The sequence below is a fragment of the Diplotaxodon limnothrissa genome, linkage group LG23 (assembly GCF_057381915.1).
Source record: "Diplotaxodon limnothrissa isolate DT_005_m linkage group LG23, D_limnothrissa_male_GT1.1, whole genome shotgun sequence".
NCBI lineage: Eukaryota > Metazoa > Chordata > Actinopteri > Cichliformes > Cichlidae > Diplotaxodon > Diplotaxodon limnothrissa.
The window spans coordinates 32,336,097-32,359,010 of NC_140617.1; the positions used below are offsets into that span (position 1 = coordinate 32,336,097).

A 22,914-nucleotide genomic window follows, 5' to 3' on the forward strand; every position below is an offset into this window, starting at 1 on the left:
AGTGGGGCCGATGGCGCGATATGACAGCCTCGCTTCTGTCAGTCTGCCCCAGGGCAGCTGTGGCTACAACTGTAGCTTTGCCTCCACCAGTGTTTGAATGTGAGAGTGAATGAATAGTGGAATTGTAAAGCGCTTTGAGGGCCTCGAAAAGCGCTATATAAATGCAATCCATTATTATTATTATTATTATTATAAGTGCAATACGGAAATAATTGTGTTTTTCGTTTTTGTATAGACACACACACACACACACACACACAACTTTATTGTAGTTTTGTATTATTCTTTTGCACTGAGGATTGCATCTTAATTTCGTTGCTCAACTAATGAAATCATTAGAAAGTTGTATAAAGCAGATAACCATAATTTTTATAGTATCATTTTTACAAATAAACGATTATATTAGCCGTTTTCCACTTTGAATTTCTTAGTTATGATGATACAAAATAATAATAAAAAAACACGAAAAAGCGTAGGTTTGTGGCACTTTATTTTGAATGTAATGTGATCGACTTCCGGTACGTCCTGGCTGCTCCCGGCTGACTTGGCGCAGAAGAAGTAGTGCTCTGACGTAGCTTACCAACGCTGAGCTGCTCGTGCTGATGCTGCAGTTGCTAGGGCGCGTGGAGCAGACAGCGGAGAACAGAGGTGAAGTAAACAAGCGCGAGAGGATATGACTACCTAGTGTTGATTAATCACTGAGAATTAAGAGGGTTGGTCGACAGGGGTGCAAAAAAGACAAAAGCAAAACAAAACAAAAAAAACCCAACCGATATTATTTCTGTTTGAATGATTCCATTGATTTACGTCCAAGACAGCCAAGTGTTTCATCATGCGGCTGTATTAGTGTAGCTTAGTCCTTTGGTGCTGCCACTGTTGTTCTGTTAAGCGTCTTAAAACACTTTAGACTCTTTCCTTATTCACAAGAGGCCACCACAGCGATGTTTGAGTTGGAAGATTATAACGCCGATGTCCTTCCTGACGAAAAACAAAAAAACAAACAAAAGCAAAAGAAAACAATAAGTAATCACCTTTTTTTGTCAATATTGGCCTCAGTGACAGCTATCAGCAGATTTACCAGTGGCAGTGACCAACATTGTACCACATTAATTTTGCACAAACAAAATGTTTAAAAATTGTGTGACCAAGACCAGAAAAGACTATACAATATAGTTATTTTGAAAAAAAATTCTTGTTTTCATAGCATAAAAGTGGTAAATATGGTGTTAAATAAATAAAATAGCTATTTCACAGCAGGTTCTAACCTTGCACATCGTCCACAAATGTTTTTCTTCTGAATAATGCTGACAACACCTCAGGGGCACCAAAGGCATGAACCCAAACACAGATTAAATGTATATACCCAACAATTATTTCATACATTTATTGAGGGGTTTTTCTTCTTCCATATTGACTTGAAAATGTTTACAGAAACTGTACCAAGCAGATGCATAGCAATGGAATCAAAGGCAATGTCCATTGAATGCAAAACACAATACCATAAAAATGATGCAAATATTAATGCGATACATGTAAGGATTGTTTTTTTGATACAAACTACAGATTACAAAAACATAAATGAGATCTTTTCATATGCGCTGAAGCAGCGCTGAAAATACAGAATGAGTATGTCGACATTTCAGCACGCCTGTACAGCGCGAGTAAATAACACGTGCACATTCACGCAACACACACACATCACTCACTCCACCGTCAGGGGATGAGACGACAAGAAACAAAAAAGTAATATCCAGCGTGCTTCAGTGTGTTTTTTTTCTTCAGTTTTTGATTTGTGTTTGAACAGCAGAATCTGGGGTTTGTAATATTTCATGTCTTGCAGACAGACAGCTAAATGCAGAGTCCATACTGAGGTCAAATGATAGTGGTACAGTGACTCCAGTCAGCCACTGTAACAGATGCCTCTGTAAGTTCAGCTCCAGTGATTGTAAGACCCCAGAATGAGATTTGTTACTGGTGTAATTGTGCAAGCAGACAAGTTCCACGTCAGCCCACTTTTAAGTCAGCTGGGACTGATTCTTTTGTGTTAGCGTTCCCATAAAGATAGTCCAAAGAGGAGGATTGTCAGCTATTTTCTCCTCGTGAGTCAGGTTGGGGGGAGCGAGGGTTACAATAGTGTGCGATGGATTGTTTACAAAACGACTGTGACTATTCATAAGTGCAACAGAGATTAACATATCAAAATAACAACAGGATAAAAAAATTGAAGCAATAAAAACACTGAAAGCATCTAAAAGCTACATCCTATTGCACAATTAAAAGGTATGATACAAAAAGAGGATACAAAGTCATGAGACAACAATTGGTATTGCATACAAGGAAAATGTTTAAAAAGTTGCTTTGTCTTTTAAGACCATTAATTTGTTTACAGAGCCCACTCTCACTTTACTCGATAGAGCAAAGGGGGAGTAACCGAGCGCTCGAGTGTTGATTGTTTTTTCATCGCCTGTTTAAGTTTAGAGACCAATCTTCGTCTTGGTCGCAACAGACACGTTTAGGAAACACTGATTTCAAATTCATTCAAAGTGCACAAATAAAAAAAAAAAAAGAATTAATGTACCACTATGAAACTTCAAACCAAGATTTAAAAAACACAAAACAAACAATGCAGAAACAGAAGCCAATGAAAATGCTGCATAGCTGGATTCCATTTAAAGCAATGCCATCAGAAGGACACACAGGAGCGGGACAGACCTAATTACTGTACATGATCAGACTCTATTGTTGGTTTGTGACATATTCCATAGCTTCCTCGTGCTGATTCAGAGCAGAGAGCTCCACACAAAATAAAATAATAAGTGCTCTCTAGATAGTGTTGTCGGGCCTGTTAGAGGGTCCAAGTTTACACATGCGTGTCACTGGGTTCGCTGGCCAAGCTGCCCCCCCGCAGGTAGATGGCTGAACTGGACTTGGGCCGGTTCTGACTGTGACTTTGACCTCGGGTAGAGCCATTGTTGTTAACTTCTGGCCCCCGGGTATCTGTAGAGATGACCCATGTGGTGGGTCGCCACTTTTTCAGAGAATAAGGGGTTTTGACGCGCTTCTTGATCTTATCTCCGGTCCCCAACGCTCCATCTGGCTGGACTAAACCATCTCCTGGAAAACAGGGTGGAACAATGATTAATGAGCAATGTAGCAACACCTTTGTGCATGAAAATCATTAAAGAGACCATGAAAAACTACACATTTTGATAAGGACCTTCTTTTCTATTAACCACTGATTATTAACTGAATTGCTGGATTAGACATTTAATTTCTAAAATATTCTAAATGAAACAAAGAATAAAATATGTTTCTTATTTTGACCAACAATTCAGTTTAAACTATTGATTTCTACATTTCACAAGCCTCTTTTTTCCAACATTATTATTATTATTATTATTTTTTAAATAGATAAAAAACTACTGATAATAAATCCAATAACTGGAGCACAAAAAAAGAAGAAGAAGAAAAAAGAAGAATGACCAAAATCAAAGCAGCAGAAGCAGCAATTTTGACTGTGTAACCTACAAAAAGCTTTGGACCCTACATTTCCCATAATGCAACAACACTCTCTGTGCCTAGTAAACATTATGTCTTTCAAACTTCATGCTTCCATTATATATTGCAGACATCTGTTATGAGCAAATTGACTTTCATGTGCATAGTTAATAACGGATGGATTACAATTAGTTATAATACAATTTAGCAACAGAGGGCTGTTTGAAGTACTTTATTAAATGAAATATGCCAAACATTTGTAGGTTCCAGTTTGTCAAATGTGATTATTAGATTTAGTCTAGTGATACTCTGGGGCTTCTTGCCAATTCGTTTTATCTGCAGTCAAATTAACACTGAATGTATCTACAATATGTGTGGTTCAAAGCCCGAAATATATATAGACACTAGGGCTGCCACGATTTGTCGACTAGTCACGATTACGTCGACTATCAAAATCGTCGACGACTGATTTAATAGTCGACGTGTCGTTTGAAGCTTTGTAAGATCGCAAAAGACGCAGGAATAATAGCAGGATTTAAGAGTGTAATAACGGACTGAAACAGAAGATGGCAGCACAGCATGTACAAGGATGCTAGCTGCCGTTAAACCCCGAAGAAGAAGAAGCAGCTGTGTCCCAGAATTCATAGCGCGGCCCAGCTTAGTTTCCAACAATGGCGGTAGCTAGTTAGTTTTAATATTACTCTTATTATTCTTTCTGGGTCACAAAATAAACGTTTAACATATTTTCAGGCGAGAATGTAGCTGTGTAAACCTCAAATATCTGCTCAGTTTATCAGGACACCACATATTTTCAAAAGCGCTCCGACGTTTTCGGAGACGTCTGTTACCCACTAGCTCGATAGCTAGCCGGGGGCTAGGTCACTAGCGCCGTGAGAACACCGGACTCCCGGCAAATTGTTTTCAAACCCACCGCCGTCTTTCGCGACTCAGGTTAAATATATATGAGTCACTTAGATAAATTAAAAATGTTATTGTTTGGCTTTTTTTTAGTATTTTATTTGTTCCTGAGTAAATCGGTTTGGCTGAGATTAAAGTTATAGTTTTTACACAGCTGAATAAACGTCAAGCAGACAGCTGATTATCAGAAGTGTGAGATGCTCCAGAATATACTCCAGTGTCCTGTTATATTTTAGATAGCAAGGAGTTTATTAAACTTTACCGAAACAATCTGCAAATTTCATTAAAATTGAATAAACTATCATCTTGTCTTTATTTTTAGTTAGCACCTTAAAAGCTTAAAGCTGTAAGCTAATGATAGTTATATAAGAGCAGATGCTGCTGGTGCAATAAGCTGTAGTTTTATGTCCAGTGGATGATGATCTGATTAGTCGACTAATCGCATAAATAATCGGTGACTAGTCGACTATCAAAATAATCGTTTGTGGCAGCCCTAATAGACACACACACACACCTTTGTGCTTCCAAAAATAGTCAGTTTAGCAACAAATTGGATTAGCTGCCACTGAAAACAGCCCCTCATGGAGATGTACCATTTCTCCATGTTCAGTAATATTTAATATAAACAACAGAGACCTGCTCTGTTTGGAAATTACTGAACCCTCTGAGAAATTTAAGAGTTGTTTTTAGACAATTAAACTGCAGTATGATCCAATGGGCCAATACAACTACAGAATACTTGCAAATGATTTTCACCTAGTGAGGCCAGGTCCTGTGTTGTGAAGGACAGATCCAGAGAGTTAGGTCTCTCTGGCCTACGGGCTCTGGGCTGCCTGAGCAGGGCCTCTCCTCTCATGGTGACTGGAGCTTCCCCCTGGGGGTCTGTTGCAACAGTGCCCGACAGTGAGCTTTCTCCTGGGGGCACCGTAGTTTCCCTGCTTGTCCCCTCACTGCTTCCCTCTGGCTCGCCTTCATCACTTTCTCCGCCGCTGTCGCCATCCCCCTGGCCATGCCCCGTGTTGCTGTTGTTGTTGTTGGTGTTGGGTCGGGCCGAGCGGAGAGCGGTCACATTCGTGGACGCGTCTCTTTGATCAGGCTGCTCTCGTTCTTGGCTCAAAAGAGGCTCGTGTTCATCGGGGCTCGCTGTGATGACGCCGAGGGACAGCCGGCTGTCATCTGACCTCAGAGCTCCAGATCCATTGTGAGTTATGTTGGAGCCTCCAAAACCTGTCGCTCCACCTGTTACTATGGATGAGATCCCAGCACTGATGTGACCATTGACGGTGCCGTTAATGGCTGCATTGGCATGTGTATCCCGTCGAACAGGTAAGTTGTTTGTGCCTGTGCCTCGGTGAACCTCTCCAGCCGAATTTGTGCCCGTAACTGTACTAATGTTCATCTTTGTTCCCTCCACCTGGCGCAGGTTGGACTTTCCTGAGCGCCCAAACTTAAACCTTAGTGAAGAGGAGGAGGATTCCTTCTTGACAGGCTTGTTGCGCAGGGGCAGACTGGATGGTCTCTTGGGCAAGTTTTGCTGCTTGGGCAAGGGAAAGATGGTAGGGGGCATTGTGGCAGCAGTGTCTGATGTACCGGAGACCTCACTCGCCATCTTTATAAGTGGATAAAGCAGGCTGGAACTGCCAGGACTAAGTGGGTCTGGTGAGCAGAACTGCTTCTGGGAGTGCTCCATTAAGTTCTCATCCGAGCTCTCCTTCAGGTTTTTGTCTACTTCTTTAGGGTCCAGCTTTGTGGTTTCCAGGTCTTCTTGGGTAAGATGTAGGCACACGGGCACTGTGGTGGCCCCTGCGAGTCCCTCTGACTCAGAGATGATAGTGGTAGTCGTAGTAGAGGCTGAAGGGCTACCTCTCATGCCCATGCTGGTGGTGCTGCTTTCTGGGCTGGGCAGACGGGCGTTTGCTTGCTGCTGACGCTCCTGGTTGATGGAATTCCTGTTCCTCTCTCCGGTCCCAACCCCAACTCTACCAGTCAAAGAACTAGTTGCATCCACCTGCGTGTTCTTGGCTACACCTTCATGCTCTTCAATGTACGTAGACGAATGGTCTGTGTACGGGCCAGACTTTGGCGTCATGCGATTTCTGGATCAAAGAAACAGTGTTGAAAACCTCAGCAAGATCATTTGAAACAATGAATACAATGACAGGATGTGGCTTTGTTGAAACATACCTCTCGTTGTGCAGTGTAGTGGACATGGGGTTGAGTGTAGGGCTGACAGACTTGGAGCGGTCCCATATGAGGAGCAGCTCCGCCAGACGCTCCTCAGCGCACTGAGCTGTGAGACGAGCCTCTGCGTCCTGGTCCCAGCAGTCCTCCATTGTCTCTTTCAGAGATCGAACCGCCTGGAAAACACAGCATATTATGGCTATTAACTACATGACTAGTATCAACAATATCAACACTGCAGTGCTTGTAATAGAAACACTTTCTGCATTTTGTCATTTATCCCCTAAGCTGGAGTAACTTTAGAAAATGAACTCTCCACCTGCAACACACACAGAGAAATTATAAACAATTGGGGGGTTTGGTGGTTTGCTTTGGACTATGTAATCAAGTGTATGTCCAATTGAACCAAACCCAGAGCTAGGTTTCTGGAAACAGTGGTCATTTCGACTGCAAATTTTGATTTTGTTTTATTCATTCTTTTCACTAAAACTTCTAAGTTCTTAAAATTTTAGTGAACTAAGTATCATAAGACTAAGAGATATCATAAGACTAAATCTAAAGTTATCAGTTGATTTTTAGTGTTTTTACCGGTGAGATTAGCTTCACAAATTGTCCTTGATATCAATACGTCTACTCTTCTCTCCTTCTGAGCACTGGCATTTTGTTGCATTTTCATGGGCTGAGGCCATCCTCCCAGCCTGTTTGTTGGGAGCAGATCAAATTGTGCGTGTCTGACCTTACTGAGATTACTTCTGATTGGATCGCTTCCAAACTCGTCCTGCCTTTCTACACAACTTCATCATCTTCACCATCCACATGTACGCAAGTATTTTTGTAAACATTACTAGTTTTTCCCTCACACATAAACAGGATTTTGGAGCTACAGAAAAATTAGCTTCTGAACAAATAAAGCCAGGGTAAACATCTTTGGAAAAGATTGATGGGGAAAAAAATATTTTGCTATATAGCCAAGCTCCAAAACAGACTATTTCTAAGCTTTTTTGTTTGCGGAATTGTTTTGCTATCCTGTTACAATGTGGCAGTATTCTCAAAGCATTCTCATTTTAGCCCTATTCCCTACATACATACGCACCAGACTGTTCTCTTTCCAGGCCTCAGGGAATTTAGGCCTTTGCTTCTCCCTGGATACCAGAACTTGCATGTCCTCAAATGTTGGGTGGTTCCCTGCTTCCGCCTGGAAGGCCATCTGGTACTCTGGCACAGACTCTCCTAGGGATAAGCAGGGACAGGAAGAGAAAAGCCTCGTTTTAGATGTCTATGACATATCAGAAATACCCATTAAGTTTGTTAAAAATGCACCTTTCACCTGGTGCTTCCTTTCCTGAGCATAACACAAGTAGCTTTACAGTCTTTTCTATATTTAATGTGTGCCTTTTTCTTATTTTGTATACATTTTGTCTGTTTGCTATTTATTCCTGCTGTCTTACTATTTATATTTTACTCCTGCACAGTTGGTGTGCAGCACACATAATTTCGTTGTACATGCAGAATGACAATAAATGGCTATTCTGTTCTATTCTTAAGTTGCAGTCCCACAGTAGGAATGACTTAACACAAAGCAGATATAACTCACCAGGGAAAAGGTCAGTACATCTCATGAAGGTCTCCCAGTAGACTAGGCCTAGGGCATACATGTCCACCTGCTTTAGTGCTGCCTCACAGTCCCTCAGGTTCACCGCGCCCTCAAGCACCTCGGGGGCCATGTAACGGATAGTCCCCACCTGGAAGACAAAGAAGGTGTAAGTGGGGGTGTGGTGGAACTGTTAAACTGTCCAGAAATACTGTAACACCGACACAGGTGGGTTTTGTTTGCTGTGGATGTAGTTGGATCACATTATTAGATCTCATAATCTCAGCTTTGACAAAATATCAGCAGGCTATATCTTTGCTGACAAAGTGCTAAACTAAATGAATGCATATATGCCAGAAACCACATTGACTGTTTTCTATAGAAACATAATCTCCTGTAGCCTATAGCCTCTCCGTGTTTAGTTCAGTAGCCATGCCATTTTATTTCATCTGAACTTGATGCTTGTAAGATGCAGTCTATTCTTTGCTGTTTGCTGTCTACTCCCGTTTTAGTAAGCAAATACAGAGACGTGCTTAACCCTGACTGCCTGCCTCTGCTGCTGTCTTTCTAGTAGACTACACTCATCAATACAGGTGCATCCTCTGCTTCCTCCTGAACGCTCACCTCACTTATAGCGGCGTTTTCCTCTTCCCCGTGCCGTGCTGCTCTGTTCCCTGTCAGCTTCATGGAAAGGCCAAAGTCGATAATGACACACGTGCCATCGGCTTTGACGAGGATGTTTCGGCTGTTCAGGTCCCTGTGTGAAACCGCTGGCTTATACAAGTCTTGAAGGGAGAATTGCAAAATTTAGGCTAATTTCTTTTTCATTAAGGATGTTAGCATGTACAGTACTCCCAAAACCTCTCAGACAGCACACTCAAGCAGGTTTTGTGGGATTTGCTAATGAATGATAATTGATTAAAAAAGGCTTCATATATGCATAGATTCAGATTTCCCTCATTACTCACTGTTCAAAACAAGCTGCACTATTAACAGACAACTAAATCCTCTAATCTAATCTACAACAATGGGATTAAGATCATATCAATGGCCTCCACTTGCAGTATCCTTCTGTCCAGCAGAGGGTGCACTGAAGACTGCTGCAAGCTGTGGAAGTCACCACAGCTATGTGCTGCCTGCTATTGATGTGCAGGACCAATGGGGGGGCGGGGGGGCAAGAGATTCTGCTGTTAGCTGCTGCACAGAGCTAACAAACACCAACTCCCTCTGTCCCTGTTGCCTGTGACTTTAGCCCCCTCTGTCTTTTTTCCTTTGCAAAATAATACAAGTTTATCTTGTTTGTGCTGCAAGTTGGGCTTACAGTCTCTCTTACTCACAAAAAGTATTAGTGTACCTTCTTTCCCATGCCATTTCTTAAAAAAGAAAAAAAGGAGGGCCAAGTGTAGCCAATCAGTCTGAGGTTTGGTGACTTGAGACTCTGGCTCCAGCGAGCTCTATGCTACAGGGATATTCGCATATTACCTCAATTCCTATCTCTCCTCTCTTGTTTGTCTCCCTTTTCCCCTCTCTCTGAGGCTAGCTTGAGGCCAGTCTATAAATACCCATGGCTGGGCGTGTGCTAAGTGTGTACGTGTGTTTTTCAAAATGCAGGGATATACAGCACTCTAAGACAAATTGACCCACGTGCAGCTGCAGTGTGCCGCAAGTAAGACAGCTGAAAGTACTAGGAACAGAGCGGAGAAAGAGAAACACAGGCTATCCAAAGCATTTCTTTAAAAAAACAAAACAAAACACAGCAACAAACTAACTGGGCTAAAAACAAAGATACTTTCCCATTTCCCACGACAATTCTTTAAATGTGTTTGTGCTTCAGTAACAGGAGAAAGCGGCAGTCTTGGTAGTAATTAACTCTAAATCTCTCTGTGTAGCTCACCTCCTTTAAAGAGCTCGGTGTGCAGGTAGGCCAGGCCGCGGGTGACAGAGTGAGCCAGTCGGCAGCTGCCCACCCAATCGTTGGTCTGGATGTTCAGGTAGCGACTGAGAGAGCCCTGAGAACCACATGGAGGACAAGAATATAGAGGACAAAGAAATTAAGATGGTGTAGGATGCAGAGTTTCACAGTGTAACTGAACCAAACATCTTATCACTGCACTTCCGTCGAGTTTTGAGGCAACTGCAGTGATTTTATTGTTCTGCAGTAGAAAAGTCATTTATGATTTAGATGAAAAAAATCTGGCATAAAGTTATGACATCTTATGATAGGTATCAGCAACAACTCTATGAAAACTGGTTAGTGGAAATTATATTGGATATTATTAATTTCCTGCTTCAATTATCTCCATCAGTCTTGGCTGGGCCTAGTGCACCAAACAACCCCCCCCGCCCCCTCCCTCCCAACACACACACATTTAATTTTTTTCTCTCACAATCAATCACAAGGCAATTTGTGCATCCGTTACTACAGAAAATTACATTACATCTGTTCATTTTAAATTGATTATATTATCATTTACTTGAATGCATTATGTGTCCCAGTCTCCTGTCCTGGACTGCACTGTGTTTCCATGACAATGTGTATTAGGACTAATGGTTATCATAAATTAGAGGTTCCTTTTATAGGCTGGACTGCAAGTCAGCTGACTAGTAATTAGCTCAAGGTTTGGACAACAAGCATATTGAGCTTTTTGCTAAGTACACATTAAAATTGAAGTTGAGTTCCTAAGAGTAGCTTTCAGCAGTCAGTGTTAAGGTTCTTTTTATGTGCCTCTTTTTAACCTACTCAACATTTTTTCTCTTCTCTGCTACATTTTGAGAATGGCTGGAAGCACACTTCCAATAATGACACTGAAAAAACAGGATAAGTTAGCCATTTTTGTTTGCAATAAAGACATGTTAGATGTTGGTTGTGGGAGATTTTACATAGACTGAAGAGGTTTTAATCATCTTCTCATGCTGCTACTTCAAATTACTATCTTCCTATTGGCAAAACAAAGGTGGCCTTAACTGTGAAACACTGACAGGAAACACATTCAAATTATCAAGTGTGTGTCCACAATTTTCTCTCAGTGAACCTGCTTTAATATGTCCAGATGTTATGGAGGCACTATAAACAGCCAGTGTTTATGTTACCTTTCTAGCTGGAGAATGCCCTTTAATTGGCTGAGCTAGTGTGAGGAGAATTATTGATGCTGGATGCAGCATGAAATCGTATTACAGTTGCTGTAATTATTGACTGACTTCCTTATTAAAACGCCATGAGTTTGATTTGCTGCACCAGCTGTGTTTGCTTCTCCCAGAATTCTGTAGTATTAAATTAAACAGGCGTTGTCAATCCTCCATTACTCAAAGCTTAACAAATAGTTCAAGGAACAGCAGGTAAAAAGAAAAAGAAAACACTCTGTATGCTGAACACACATGCTTCATGTATAACACTTACATGGGTACTGCTTCCCCTGTACTCACATGTGGGTAGTAGTCCATGACCAGCAGGTACTCTGTGCGTCCCTCTGGGCCCGTCCGCTCATCGGCTGCCACGAACCGAGAAATGTTATCATGCTCTAGCAGCGGCAGCCGGTAGATAGAGCATTCGTTGAGGAAGTTCTGTCTGTTGGCTGCAGTAAACACCTTTACGGCGACAGGCCGCTCATCCAGAGAGCCGCAGTACACAGCTCCATATCTGCCACGCCCAATCAGCTGAAAGAGGTGGTGACAGCAGACTTCTTTGACATTCTAGACCTTTGGTACTTGTTTGTCTAGTAAGAGAATATCTGAATGAAGCGGTAATTATGTCTGAGTTGGTTTGAGTCCTATTACAGAAACACTAGCACACAGAAAAGACTTTTTGCAAACACGAAAGAGCCAAAAACAGAAACGGTAACAGAGGTAGGTACGACAACAAACCCAGACAGGCAGGGAAGAAGACAGATAGGAAAGAAAGTAAATTACAGGCAAACAGCAGAGTTAAACAGCCAAATCATTCAATTAGAGAGCTGAAAAAACAGCAAGCCATTAAGCCCCAAACAGTCTGGCTAAAAAGTCATCAGCAAGAGGTTAAGAACTGAATTTACCAGGGCATTTATTTCTGGGCAATTTTCATCTCCAAACATTCGTGCCTGGTTATAAAATCTACTGCGGGAAACAATGGACCCTGTTTTGTCTGAGTAAGGTTTGCTGGCTTTCCAGCCTTCAGTTTAACGTGAAGGAACATGTGCCTGCGTTTGATAAACTGCAAGGACAGTGTTCTGAATTCAACTCCTGCCTGAACAAAATGTCACTCTCTCTCTCTCACTGACTCTGAATTTAAACCCACTGAACAGATGTCAGAAAGAGGAGAAAAACATGCCTGCACCAGTGTCGTTGGGTCATTATGTTCATATCTTATTTCTCTCATGAAAGTACACAACGGAAATTGTATTTTCTAGCTGTTGTTCATTTTAACTGGCCTAACATATACTAACACACACACACTCGCTTCTTTTTTGTGGGACAATCAACTGCTGTGACTCTTGGATCTATTTACTATCATTTTGTGATAAGGTGACTAAAAGTAAAGAGTTTGCTTATGTCTTTTAAAGAATATACTTTATGTACTAAAATGTAAGATTGAATGTTTTATTTCTTCTCCTAAAAGGTCAGTTTGAACCTTCGGGATCCCCGACAGCCGAAAACTGAATGTTTTAGGTCAATTAGTAGTTACTGACACAACTACACATATTTTTTCAGAATATTTAAGTGTTTACCTCTTTGAAATAAATGGTGAATACTACTAAGGACAAACTGGCAGGTTGATAACCAATCCTAGCTTTAAAAGGAAAGCTCATGCTTGCCATACACCACAGTGGGATAGTGCACTCAGCATGAGTCACAGACTGAGAGTCAGGCTGAAAAATGCCAGAATTTCATTTGAGGAATCAGGTTGTAAACAACCAAAAAATAGCCCGTGTTGCTTTGGAAATTTCAGCATATTGCAGAAATTGAGTTTGTAGGAAACTGAACTATGATGATGACATTAAATGGAAACATTTTAATAAGTGAAACTGTGATTTTGAAATTTTGCTGCCATCCTGCTGTCTCCCTGGACTTACTTTAATCAGATCCAGCATTAATTTGTATTCCAGTCCTTTGTTTATATTGCTAACGTGGCTGCATCCAAACTCTGCCGACTTCCTATCACATTATGAGCTCTCCCTCTTTAGTATCAGGATTTCAGGATCCTGTGACAGTGTAAGCACATTTCTATTTTTGTATGCCTGCCCCTGTCACTGAATGCCTCCTGTTGTGATCAGATGATAAAAGTCACATTGAAATGACAAACATAACCAGAATCCTTGATGTATTTTGAGTGCATTTTTGTTTTCTCCTTTCTCTTTCTAGCTTAGAGTCTCTGTACTCTCAAAAACACACTACCTTGTGCAGAGATGCTGGAGAAGCAACATCATCTCTTTAAAGAAAAAACAAAAAAAACCCACCAGTATAAAGGCCTCAGGATTTGGAGGAGAAAAAAAGAAGAAGAGGGATTTACTTTACTATTTTCACATACATCCCTATTGTACCAATTAAAAACTAAGAATAATGTGCTGTGTGGAACCATGGCAGTAATCTTACTAAATCTAGAGTATTTAAATAGCTGGACAACAATTCAGTCATGGCTGTATTTTCTTCCTATTGGCTCATTTGATCATGTTGAGCTGGCACATCCCACCGCTACACTAAATACTCTGGCTCTTTCCTGGGCCAGAAAACAAACTGATTCAACTTATGAAAGATGACTGCGCAGCTCCAAACTAAATATATTCCAAGTCACAGCTCCTGCAGCCACAAAAGAGGACAAGGAGTCTGATATGCGCACTGACCTCCAGCAGTTTGAGATTGTCCAGGTCCAGAGAACTTTCCGAACCCGCAGCTTCCATCATATTCAGATTGTGAAGGCCTTGTTTGCCATTTCCTATAATACACAGGATACAAAAAACACAAATATATAGACACATTTATGTGTATGAATGTGAGAGTGAATGAATAGTGGTATTGTAAAGCGCTTTGGGTGCCTTGAAAAGCACTATATAAATCCAATCCATTATTATTATTTAAGCAAAACAACAGCTCTGATTTAGTTCATCAAATTCTACCAAAAAACATTTAAAAAGCCTTGAATAATGAATTCTCTTCCTCACACCTTGGCGTCATGGCAACTCACCATGCATCATGCGGTAACCAAAGAAGGCTGCTGCAGCTACCACAGCCAGCACGGAGACTGTTGCCAGGGCGATAATTACCGTCTCTTTGTAGCCCAGTGTGGGAGGATCTACAAGCAGATGAAAACATTGTAAATAAAAGTAAAAATCAAACTGTGACCTTTCTGTTATATTTGGGCCTGAGGCTGGGGGTTAATGGTCAAAGCCACTCTCTGGCCTTTGATTTCTAAATAAGAGTCAGAGGAAAGAAATGTACTACAGCTACACCCAGCTACCAGTTCTAAAAGGTACAGTCTGATGCAATGGAGCACAAGAGATGTGCAATACAACAGTATTGATTCATTTATGCCTATAAAAAGGGTGTAAATCTTCACGAGCATCATCAGATAAAAATACAAACCATTACCATTAAGAAGATTTTATTTAAATCAGGTGATTAAAACAACATAACTGGACATTTTCACAGGTTTTTTTTTCCTTTTTACCACGGCATAGCTTAGGGTTTTATCTCTTTATGAAGCGCCTTGAGGCGACTTATGTTGTGATTTGGCGCTATATAAATAAAATTGAATTGAATTGAATCTCTACTGTAATTCTAAACTGTAATTACATTCAGTTAAATTTTATTTAAATTTTATTTATACCACACCAAATCACAACAACAGTCACCTCAAGGCGCTTTGTATTGTCAGGTAGATCCTACAATAATACAGAGAAAAACCCAATAATCATATGACCCCCTATGAGCAAGCATCTCTGAAAACATTAGAGCACTTATGCAAATATGTGATGTCTTGATAAATCGAGCAGATATTTGAAGTTTACACAGCACCATTCTCGCATGAAAATATCTTAAAAGTTTATTTTGTGACCCAGAAGGAGTAATATTTCAAACTCCGCCACTCTGTGTTCCTCCGCCACTGCCTCATTTGAGTTTTGGACGAAATGGATTCTGGGATATTGCATTTCATCATTTCGAGCTGATTGGAGACCAAAACAGCCAATCAGATTTTTTTGCACGAAGTCTGTGATTGGCTGGTTTTGTAGCACAAATATAACGTGTAGAGAAAGAGTTGAACATGCACGGGCAGAAATGTTGAGAGCGCAAGTAACACATTGCGAGCGAGCGCAAATGCAAAAACTGAGCAAGCGGGGCTGCTATTGTGTGTGTGTATGGATAATAGCAAACACTGAAATACATTTTCAGCAATGAATTTTGTTCACTCAAATTTAGCTTTTCTTTGCTCAAAATAAATTTCTCCTCAAAATGCAACACTTGCACCTGCAAATTTTTTTTTTAACATGTGCTCAATTTTTTTTTACGTGCGCTCAGAATAGTGGCACAAAAATAACGCCATACACAACCAGTAGTAGTAAGATATACTGGAAAGTTTGTTTTACTATCAATTATTTTTAAATCCTGTTTCCATCGATGATTGTTATCTGTACTTGTACAGATAATTGCTTCTATCACATACGGGCACAAGGACACACATTTACGCACCAAGCTGAACAGTGGTGCAACACATATTCCAGCAGGGTTTTTTCTTCTTTTCTGCTCTTGTGCTGAAGCAGCGTGCCAAAATACAGGTAAGAAAACACAGCTTGTACTAAAAATGGATGTATAATTTAAGGAAATGCATTCACTATTATAATTTCATGTACAACAGGATTGTTTTTCCAAATACCCCTATACTGGTGGAGTCCCACAGAGGCTATTTTATTAATTGCTGTCTGGAGCACTGTGAAAAACATTGTTTTTCCTCTTCCGAGGTTACGCCCACACTAGCCCGGATAGATTTGAAAACGCTGCACGTCCACACTACCGTTTTTGGTCGTTTTCACAGAGTTGCGCGTCCACATTGAAATGGCCAAAAACGCTTACGTTCCAGTAAGTGTTTTCGGCCAGTAAGAAGATTCAACCTGCCTCATTTCGGTCTGCCACTTATTTACTTTCCGGCTCTTTGAAATGTCATGGCAAAATATCGAGGAAAAGCACAGAGTTTTTTTAAATAGACTAACAATGAGGTGGAGTTGTTGCTGCGAGTAACACAAAAGTACAAAGTTGCAAAAGCAAGTGAGAATTAAAGAATTTGAGGAAAAGCTATCTGTAGCATGTACAGACTGATATTAATCTTTAATAGGGCTGTCAAAATTGCCCTCCGCTATCTTAGTTTAATTGGTCACATGACTGCATCACATGACTAACATGCGTCAATGTTTTAGAAATTCTCCGTTTTCGCTGTCTACACTGCGATGCGAAAGCACAGTTTTCAAATGTATGTTTTCGAGAGCATTTTCAAAACGCTGCGTTTTCCATGAGCGAAAACGCCGTCTCAGTGTGGTCGGGAGGCCAAAAGGGAGAGAAAACGGACAGACGGAAGGACGTAGCCTTACTCACAGATGTAATCATAATATTAAAGATAAACCATTTGCAACTCTATAACACACATTTACAAAATGACAATGCTGCACCACATGCTGGGTTACGTTAGCAAGACAGGTAGCTGAATATTGTTTTAAAAGCTGTGACAGAAGACAGATTAAAGATGATGAGAGGAAAGCAGAAATACATCAAAATAACGAGACCAGTGACTAGCTGTGCTCTTAACTACATTTCACATCTCGGATAATGCTAATGAGGGAGTTGTTGATGGCAAAAGGGAAAAACGTACACTGCATAAAGGCAGAACAAGCAGCCTGTTAAGGACTTACTGGATTGCTGCATTACAAAACTTTTCATAGTATAATTATTTATTGTGTTTGCTCTGTGGTGTAATGTTTGGCTGTTTGTTTAATTTCTTCTTTCTTTGTATTCTATGAACAGAAGAATATAAAGGGGCCCATTAATGCTTAAATTATATTGGTGATGACTGATGATGCAATTGGAAACCAAAAGGGAGGTAGGGGTGCACAACAAATGGAGATTAGCAGGTTAGTGGTGTTAAACTCAGAATCTCCTGTGTCATAAAGTTGGCTTTTTTTCACCATGGTAAATTATAGAATTTCAAGAGTTTCTGTAAAGAGGAGTGGGCCAAGTAGTCTCTGCCGCATACTAAAATCATGTTTTGCTTCAGGATCAAATACGTAACTTACTTTTTACTCAATGACTGCAAATTCAGCAGGAGATCAAATATTTTTCATTGATCCTTTGATTTGCAGCCAGCTTTCTGCTAGGGATACATGTACAAGGTGATGCCTGCTCTAGCATGCAGCCATCACCGCATGCAGCATAAAATAAATAACTTGTGCGATAAATATACAGATTAACGATTTTCTGCAGCATTAACATCTCATCCTACTTATAAAAATGCTGCAAACTGGTATATTTTCTATGCTGTTCAATAGATTTTTAATACCATTTTATCCTCATCATCTGATAATAACCCTGATTGGAGTAGCTGGCACTTATAGGAAAGATTTTTATGCTTACATCTATTTTTATGCTAGTGCACCTGGAGCCAGAAGTAGACTGACCGGCTTAACAGAGAAAACTGATAACCACTGTCATGACGCACATCACCTCTAACTGAGGGTTTAGGTTTTGTCGAGCCAGCTAACACAGTGTTTAGCTGTGTTTAACATTGTTCCTAGAATAACATTTCACACAACTTTGCATTAAAAGGTACAGTCAATCGTTTTTTGAGTTTATTAATGGGGAAAAAAATAACACTATAAAAAATGGCAAGAATTTCAAAGCAATGTTTGATGATCTTAGTATAATACTTTGGCTAAATAAAAACAATTACTGCTGCTTTGGTAAAAGCAGTAACTCTCGCTCTAAAGTGGTCTACAAAACAAGCAGATTTTAAACATACTAAAAAAGTACGTTGCAATTTTTCTTCCTTCCCAAATAGCAAGTCACCCACCGCACACAACTATCTGAATGCAATTTTAAGTATTTGTGTCTGAAAATGTTTGGGTGTGCCGTAAAGAAAAGAAGAGCTCAAATAAAACAAACATGAATGGCCCAGGGAGCAGTTTATGAAGAGAGAAACAGAGGATGTGTGGGAAGTGAATGTTAAAGAGAAAAAGAAAATATGTAAAAAAGAGAGAATAGTAGGCAGATGGTCGGCTGTTTTTGCTTACCATAACAGATAAAAGCAGTTAGCTGAGGTGGAGACAAGCAGATATTAAATATTTTAACACTCGCACCCTCACATATACTACTACTGTGCACAAACAGTGGAGAGTCCACAAACACACTTTCTTGCATCTGTTACAAAAGTCAACACAATGGATATGTCATGAAACACACGTATTTTATAAATAATTGATGGCTTCCAGACCCTAAGGGCAACTCTGACTGACATACTACAATGAGCATGGATGTACACACTCTAGTGCGCACACGTGGGGGGTTGACTAGGCTCGGCTGAAATGCCAAGGTCACAGAGTTCATAATTAACAAGAGTGTTTTACAGGAAGTCATGTGACAGAACATACCAAGAGACTGTTAGAATCTCCCAACCATCCCAGACAGTGCCAGCTCTGCTGCCTTAAGAACATCAAAGAGGCAAAACTGAAATACAGGAGCATTTGCATTAAGCTTTAAAAAAAAAAAAAAAGGAAATTTATATTTCACCATTGAAACTTATGTGACAGCTGTAGTCGCTAATTAAAGCGCATCTTAAGATTTTGATGTGATTTTGATGTTGACGAATTAAAGTAGTTTTAAAGTAGTTCACTATTTGGTCAGAAAAGGGGTAAATTCTCACACTGGAGAAATGAAAATTAGCAAATACCCCTAACCAGGGCTCGCAAAATCTGTAATAAACTCTCTTTTCCAAAGATGAGTGATTCCTCAATCAGATACAGGGCTCGCAATACGGGCTAGCGATTTTTCCAGTCGGGCTACCAAAAATCTCTCTCTGCCCTGCCCGTCGGGCTATCGCAGGAAGGAAAAATATATGTCAATGCTTTTGCATTCTTTCAGAAATGTAGCTGGGTAATTATGTCATTGGCATCGGTGAGCCACTGTCAATATGTGACATATTGAAATCCAATTGAATTTGTGCTTGTTTTTTTGCTTTCACTTTGCAATCACGTGAACTGTGTATAGAGAGCGACAGCACTGATTGGTGAGTGATGATAATTTGTGCACCAATTCCTCTGACATCGTCTTATTAATCGTTAGCTTACTACGCAAACATGACAAGTGAAATCTCCGGCAGCAAGCTTAAACATGTGAGAGGTTGATCACGCAGAGAATCGCTGAGGGTTATGTGAGTGCGTGTGTAAAAGCAGCAGGATATATATTTTAGTTCAGCTGAGCCAAATAAGACAGGTCAGGGTGAAGAAGTGACAGCCAAAGAAAAGCTTACCACAAAATGGAAAAGTTATGACAAATCAGACTATAAGGCAAAAAGAAAGTGCAGCTTTATGGTTTCATGGACAAAAGAATTTCTGTGGCTGCGATATGACGAGCTAAATAACCAGGGCTGCACATAAGTGGTCCGCAGGTGCGCATTCGCTGTCAAAATAAAAAACGCGCACAAGATAAGAAGGTGCAACGCGTGTTTGCGTACATACGATTTTCTGGAAGAGGACAGACATTTGTTTAGAACTCTTAAAGATGTCGAAGAAGCAAGCTCCTTTAAGCAATTACTTTGGTTTTCCTCCACCTCCAAACAAATGTCAGAAGTAGTCCGAACCACAAAAGAAGCACGTATTCTCGGAAAAGTGGTTGCAGGAGGTGAGCTGGCTTCAAACAAATGATGAACGCACAGAGATTTGGTGCAGAATGTGCCGTGAAAATCCCACTCTAGTGGACAAAAACAGTGCTTTTTATATGGACGCAAACACGCGTTGCAACTTCTTATCTGGTGCGCGTCTTTTATTTTGACAGCAAATGCGCACCTGCAGACCACTTATGTGCACCCGTGTAAATAACATAATGTTCTGCCGGGTGTGTTGTTGGTTTTCTCTCGATTTCTGAGTCGACAAGCGCCTTTGTTACTGGGACATGTAATTTTAAGAAAGGCCCCCATTAGAACCCATGAGAAATGCAAGAAATGCATTATTGCTCAGTCTGCAATATCTTTACCGGAACAAACACCAACTGCAAATAACATACTAAAAATAAACCTGGAAAATCTGTTTAGAACAGCGTACTATGTTGCAAAGAGTGAACTACCACTGGCAAAATTTAGCAGCCTTTGAAAACTTCAAAAAGCAAATGTCCTAGATCTTGGTTCCACTTGCCTCTTACCCGTGACTTCAGTGGAAATTCAGGATCTGACACAGACTGATTCATGTTCTACACAGTTCTTACAAGTTCATAGAAATTTCTGTTCAATTAGAACCAAGTATTTGAGTTGATGATTGTAATTTTTATACAATGTTGTAATTTGTGTTTCAACAATTTTTTGATTAATGTTTTGTTTCCGTTATAATAATATACTTTAATGTATAATATTATAACGGAAACAAAACATCAATCAAAAAATTGCTCTGTTTTTTATTCGGGCTACTTAAATTTATTTTGGGCTACCAAAAACTGAAGAGTCCCTGCCCGAAGGGCTACCAGGGACTTTGAAATTTTGCGAGCCCTGCCCCTAACCCTAACCCACATAGTGGAAAGTCAGAAATCATGTTATTAGAATTATAACTTTTATTTACTTAGTGGTCAGAAGTTCAACAAGACATAAGAACTAAATTCTAAATCATCTCACCATTGAGTGAATATTTGGACGAAGTTTGAACGAGGTTTCTCCAGGAGTTGTTGAAATACCTTGTCCGGGAGAATGTGACATACATAGGAGTGTATAGATAACTTAAAAATGTATCTCCAGCCGCAGGTGAATGAATAATTTTTGCAGTCTTTCCAATTTTTCTCTTCTACGTCTAAATCTATTTCATTTTAGTAACTAAATTAAAAAGTGCCGATATACAAAGGTGATGCACTGTCCCTGCTCCTGTATTGCAGCCACAGCCAAAATACATTCAGAAGGTAAGATGAGTGCTGAGAACCCAGCTCAGTGGTAGGAATAAGATCTGAGCTATCGATACATATGCTACCAGATCAGATACCCAGCTAGAATAATATGCTGGCCACAGGAGGAGACCCAATACTACTGATGTCAAAACATAAAATCTCCTCACAATATAGAGGCTTCTACCCAAAGTCCAGCGGCAGAAACAAGAAGGATGAGAATTATTGCCAGAGCTACAATCCAGGAAGAAACACACAAATACATCAAGAACATGGGTCCACAATATGAGCTCCTCCAAGAATGGCTCAGGCAGAGAAGACAGATGGTGATGAAGAAAAGGAGGAGGAGCTATCATGTACCATTGACAAAGGAAGTAGCTGACATCAAGAAAACCTACAACTAGCTAATAAAGGCCCATCTAGAGGACGCCGCGGAGGTTCTGATTATGGCAGCACATGAATATGCCCTAAGCACCAGATCCATAGAGACAGGTCTTTCACAGCCAACATGACAAGTTACAGCCAGTGAAAAGTACTGAACTGGAGACAGTTGAATACTTTGTAACAGGATGTAAGATGCAAGCTGGGACATTGTACAGGCACAACCAAGAAGCTGGGATAGTGTAGAGTAGGGCTGCTCAATTAATCGAATTTTAATCGCGATTCTGATCTGGGCTTTCAACGATCATTAAAAATGACTGAGTCGATTATTAGCCCCTCGCTCATGCTTTACTGCTCCGTGTGGCAAATCGAGCGCAACTCTCTGCATTTCGAACACGCGTCACAACAGTTAAGAGGACCCGAGGGAAGCTCGGAAAGCTAAGCAGGAGTTATTTGGAGAGGAGAGTGACTGCCGTTGGTTGAAAAGAGAGGTAAAAAAAACTTCAGTGGTGTGGAAACATTATGGGTTCGCGGAGTCAGACGTGGATCAAGTAGACACAGTGTGTAAACTTTGCTACAGTGTCGTAGCTGCACCACAGAGCAACACTGCAACGTTCACTAAACATAGATGTTTACATTTTTCATTTATTTTTTATATTGCAAACATTTGTACTGTTATCAGTATTTGCACACTATGTTATATTATTTTTTGACAATCTTTAAAACCATTTTTCAATACATTGTTATTGTTAAATAAATATCGTCAAATAATCGAGATCTCAATTTCAGTGAAAATAATCGTGATTATCATTTTTGCCATAATCGAGCAGCCCTAGTGTAGAGGAACTTCTGTGCTGCCAAATGGATTAGACATCCCTAGTCCTGATGGGAGACGCTGCCGAAGGTGGTTGAAAACAACAGGGCTAAGGTCCTGTGTGGACTTCTTCAAGTTCCAGATAGGGCTGCTCGATTATGGCAAAAATGATAATCACGATTATTTTCACTGAAATTGAGATCACGATTATTTGACGATATTTATTTAACCCTTTAAGACCTACTATAGAACCAAGTCCACCAGAGCTTATATTATTTTTTTACATGCTGTAGTGCCATTTGTGGGAGCATTTCAAGTTGCTATACATCAATACAACTGTTATAGCCCATATTTTAATAATATGTATGCATTAAGTCCATAGTAATTACATAAATTGCAAAAAAGTGCAATAAACTACAAAAAAAATTGAAAATCGCTTTTGTTT

The 22,914-nt window shown here is 40.3% G+C and overlaps 1 protein-coding gene across 1 annotated transcript in view; it reads right to left on the reverse strand.

Annotated features, from left to right (window-relative positions):
• Positions 1 to 1,395: 1,395 nt before the first annotated feature.
• LOC146608529 (bone morphogenetic protein receptor type-2-like) overlaps positions 1,396 to 22,914 on the reverse strand; it is a 44,374-nt gene continuing 22,855 nt past the window's right edge. The window contains exons 4-13 of the mRNA XM_085347192.1: positions 14,343 to 14,450; positions 14,002 to 14,093; positions 11,612 to 11,842; positions 10,083 to 10,197; positions 8,813 to 8,973; positions 8,192 to 8,339; positions 7,691 to 7,827; positions 6,601 to 6,773; positions 5,173 to 6,512; positions 1,396 to 3,114 (exon numbers count right to left, since the gene is read on the reverse strand). Coding sequence (XP_085203318.1) covers positions 2,861 to 3,114; positions 5,173 to 6,512; positions 6,601 to 6,773; positions 7,691 to 7,827; positions 8,192 to 8,339; positions 8,813 to 8,973; positions 10,083 to 10,197; positions 11,612 to 11,842; positions 14,002 to 14,093; positions 14,343 to 14,450 — 2,759 coding nt within the window. The 3' untranslated portion in view covers positions 1,396 to 2,860. The remainder of the gene's footprint in view (positions 3,115 to 5,172; positions 6,513 to 6,600; positions 6,774 to 7,690; positions 7,828 to 8,191; positions 8,340 to 8,812; positions 8,974 to 10,082; positions 10,198 to 11,611; positions 11,843 to 14,001; positions 14,094 to 14,342; positions 14,451 to 22,914) is intronic.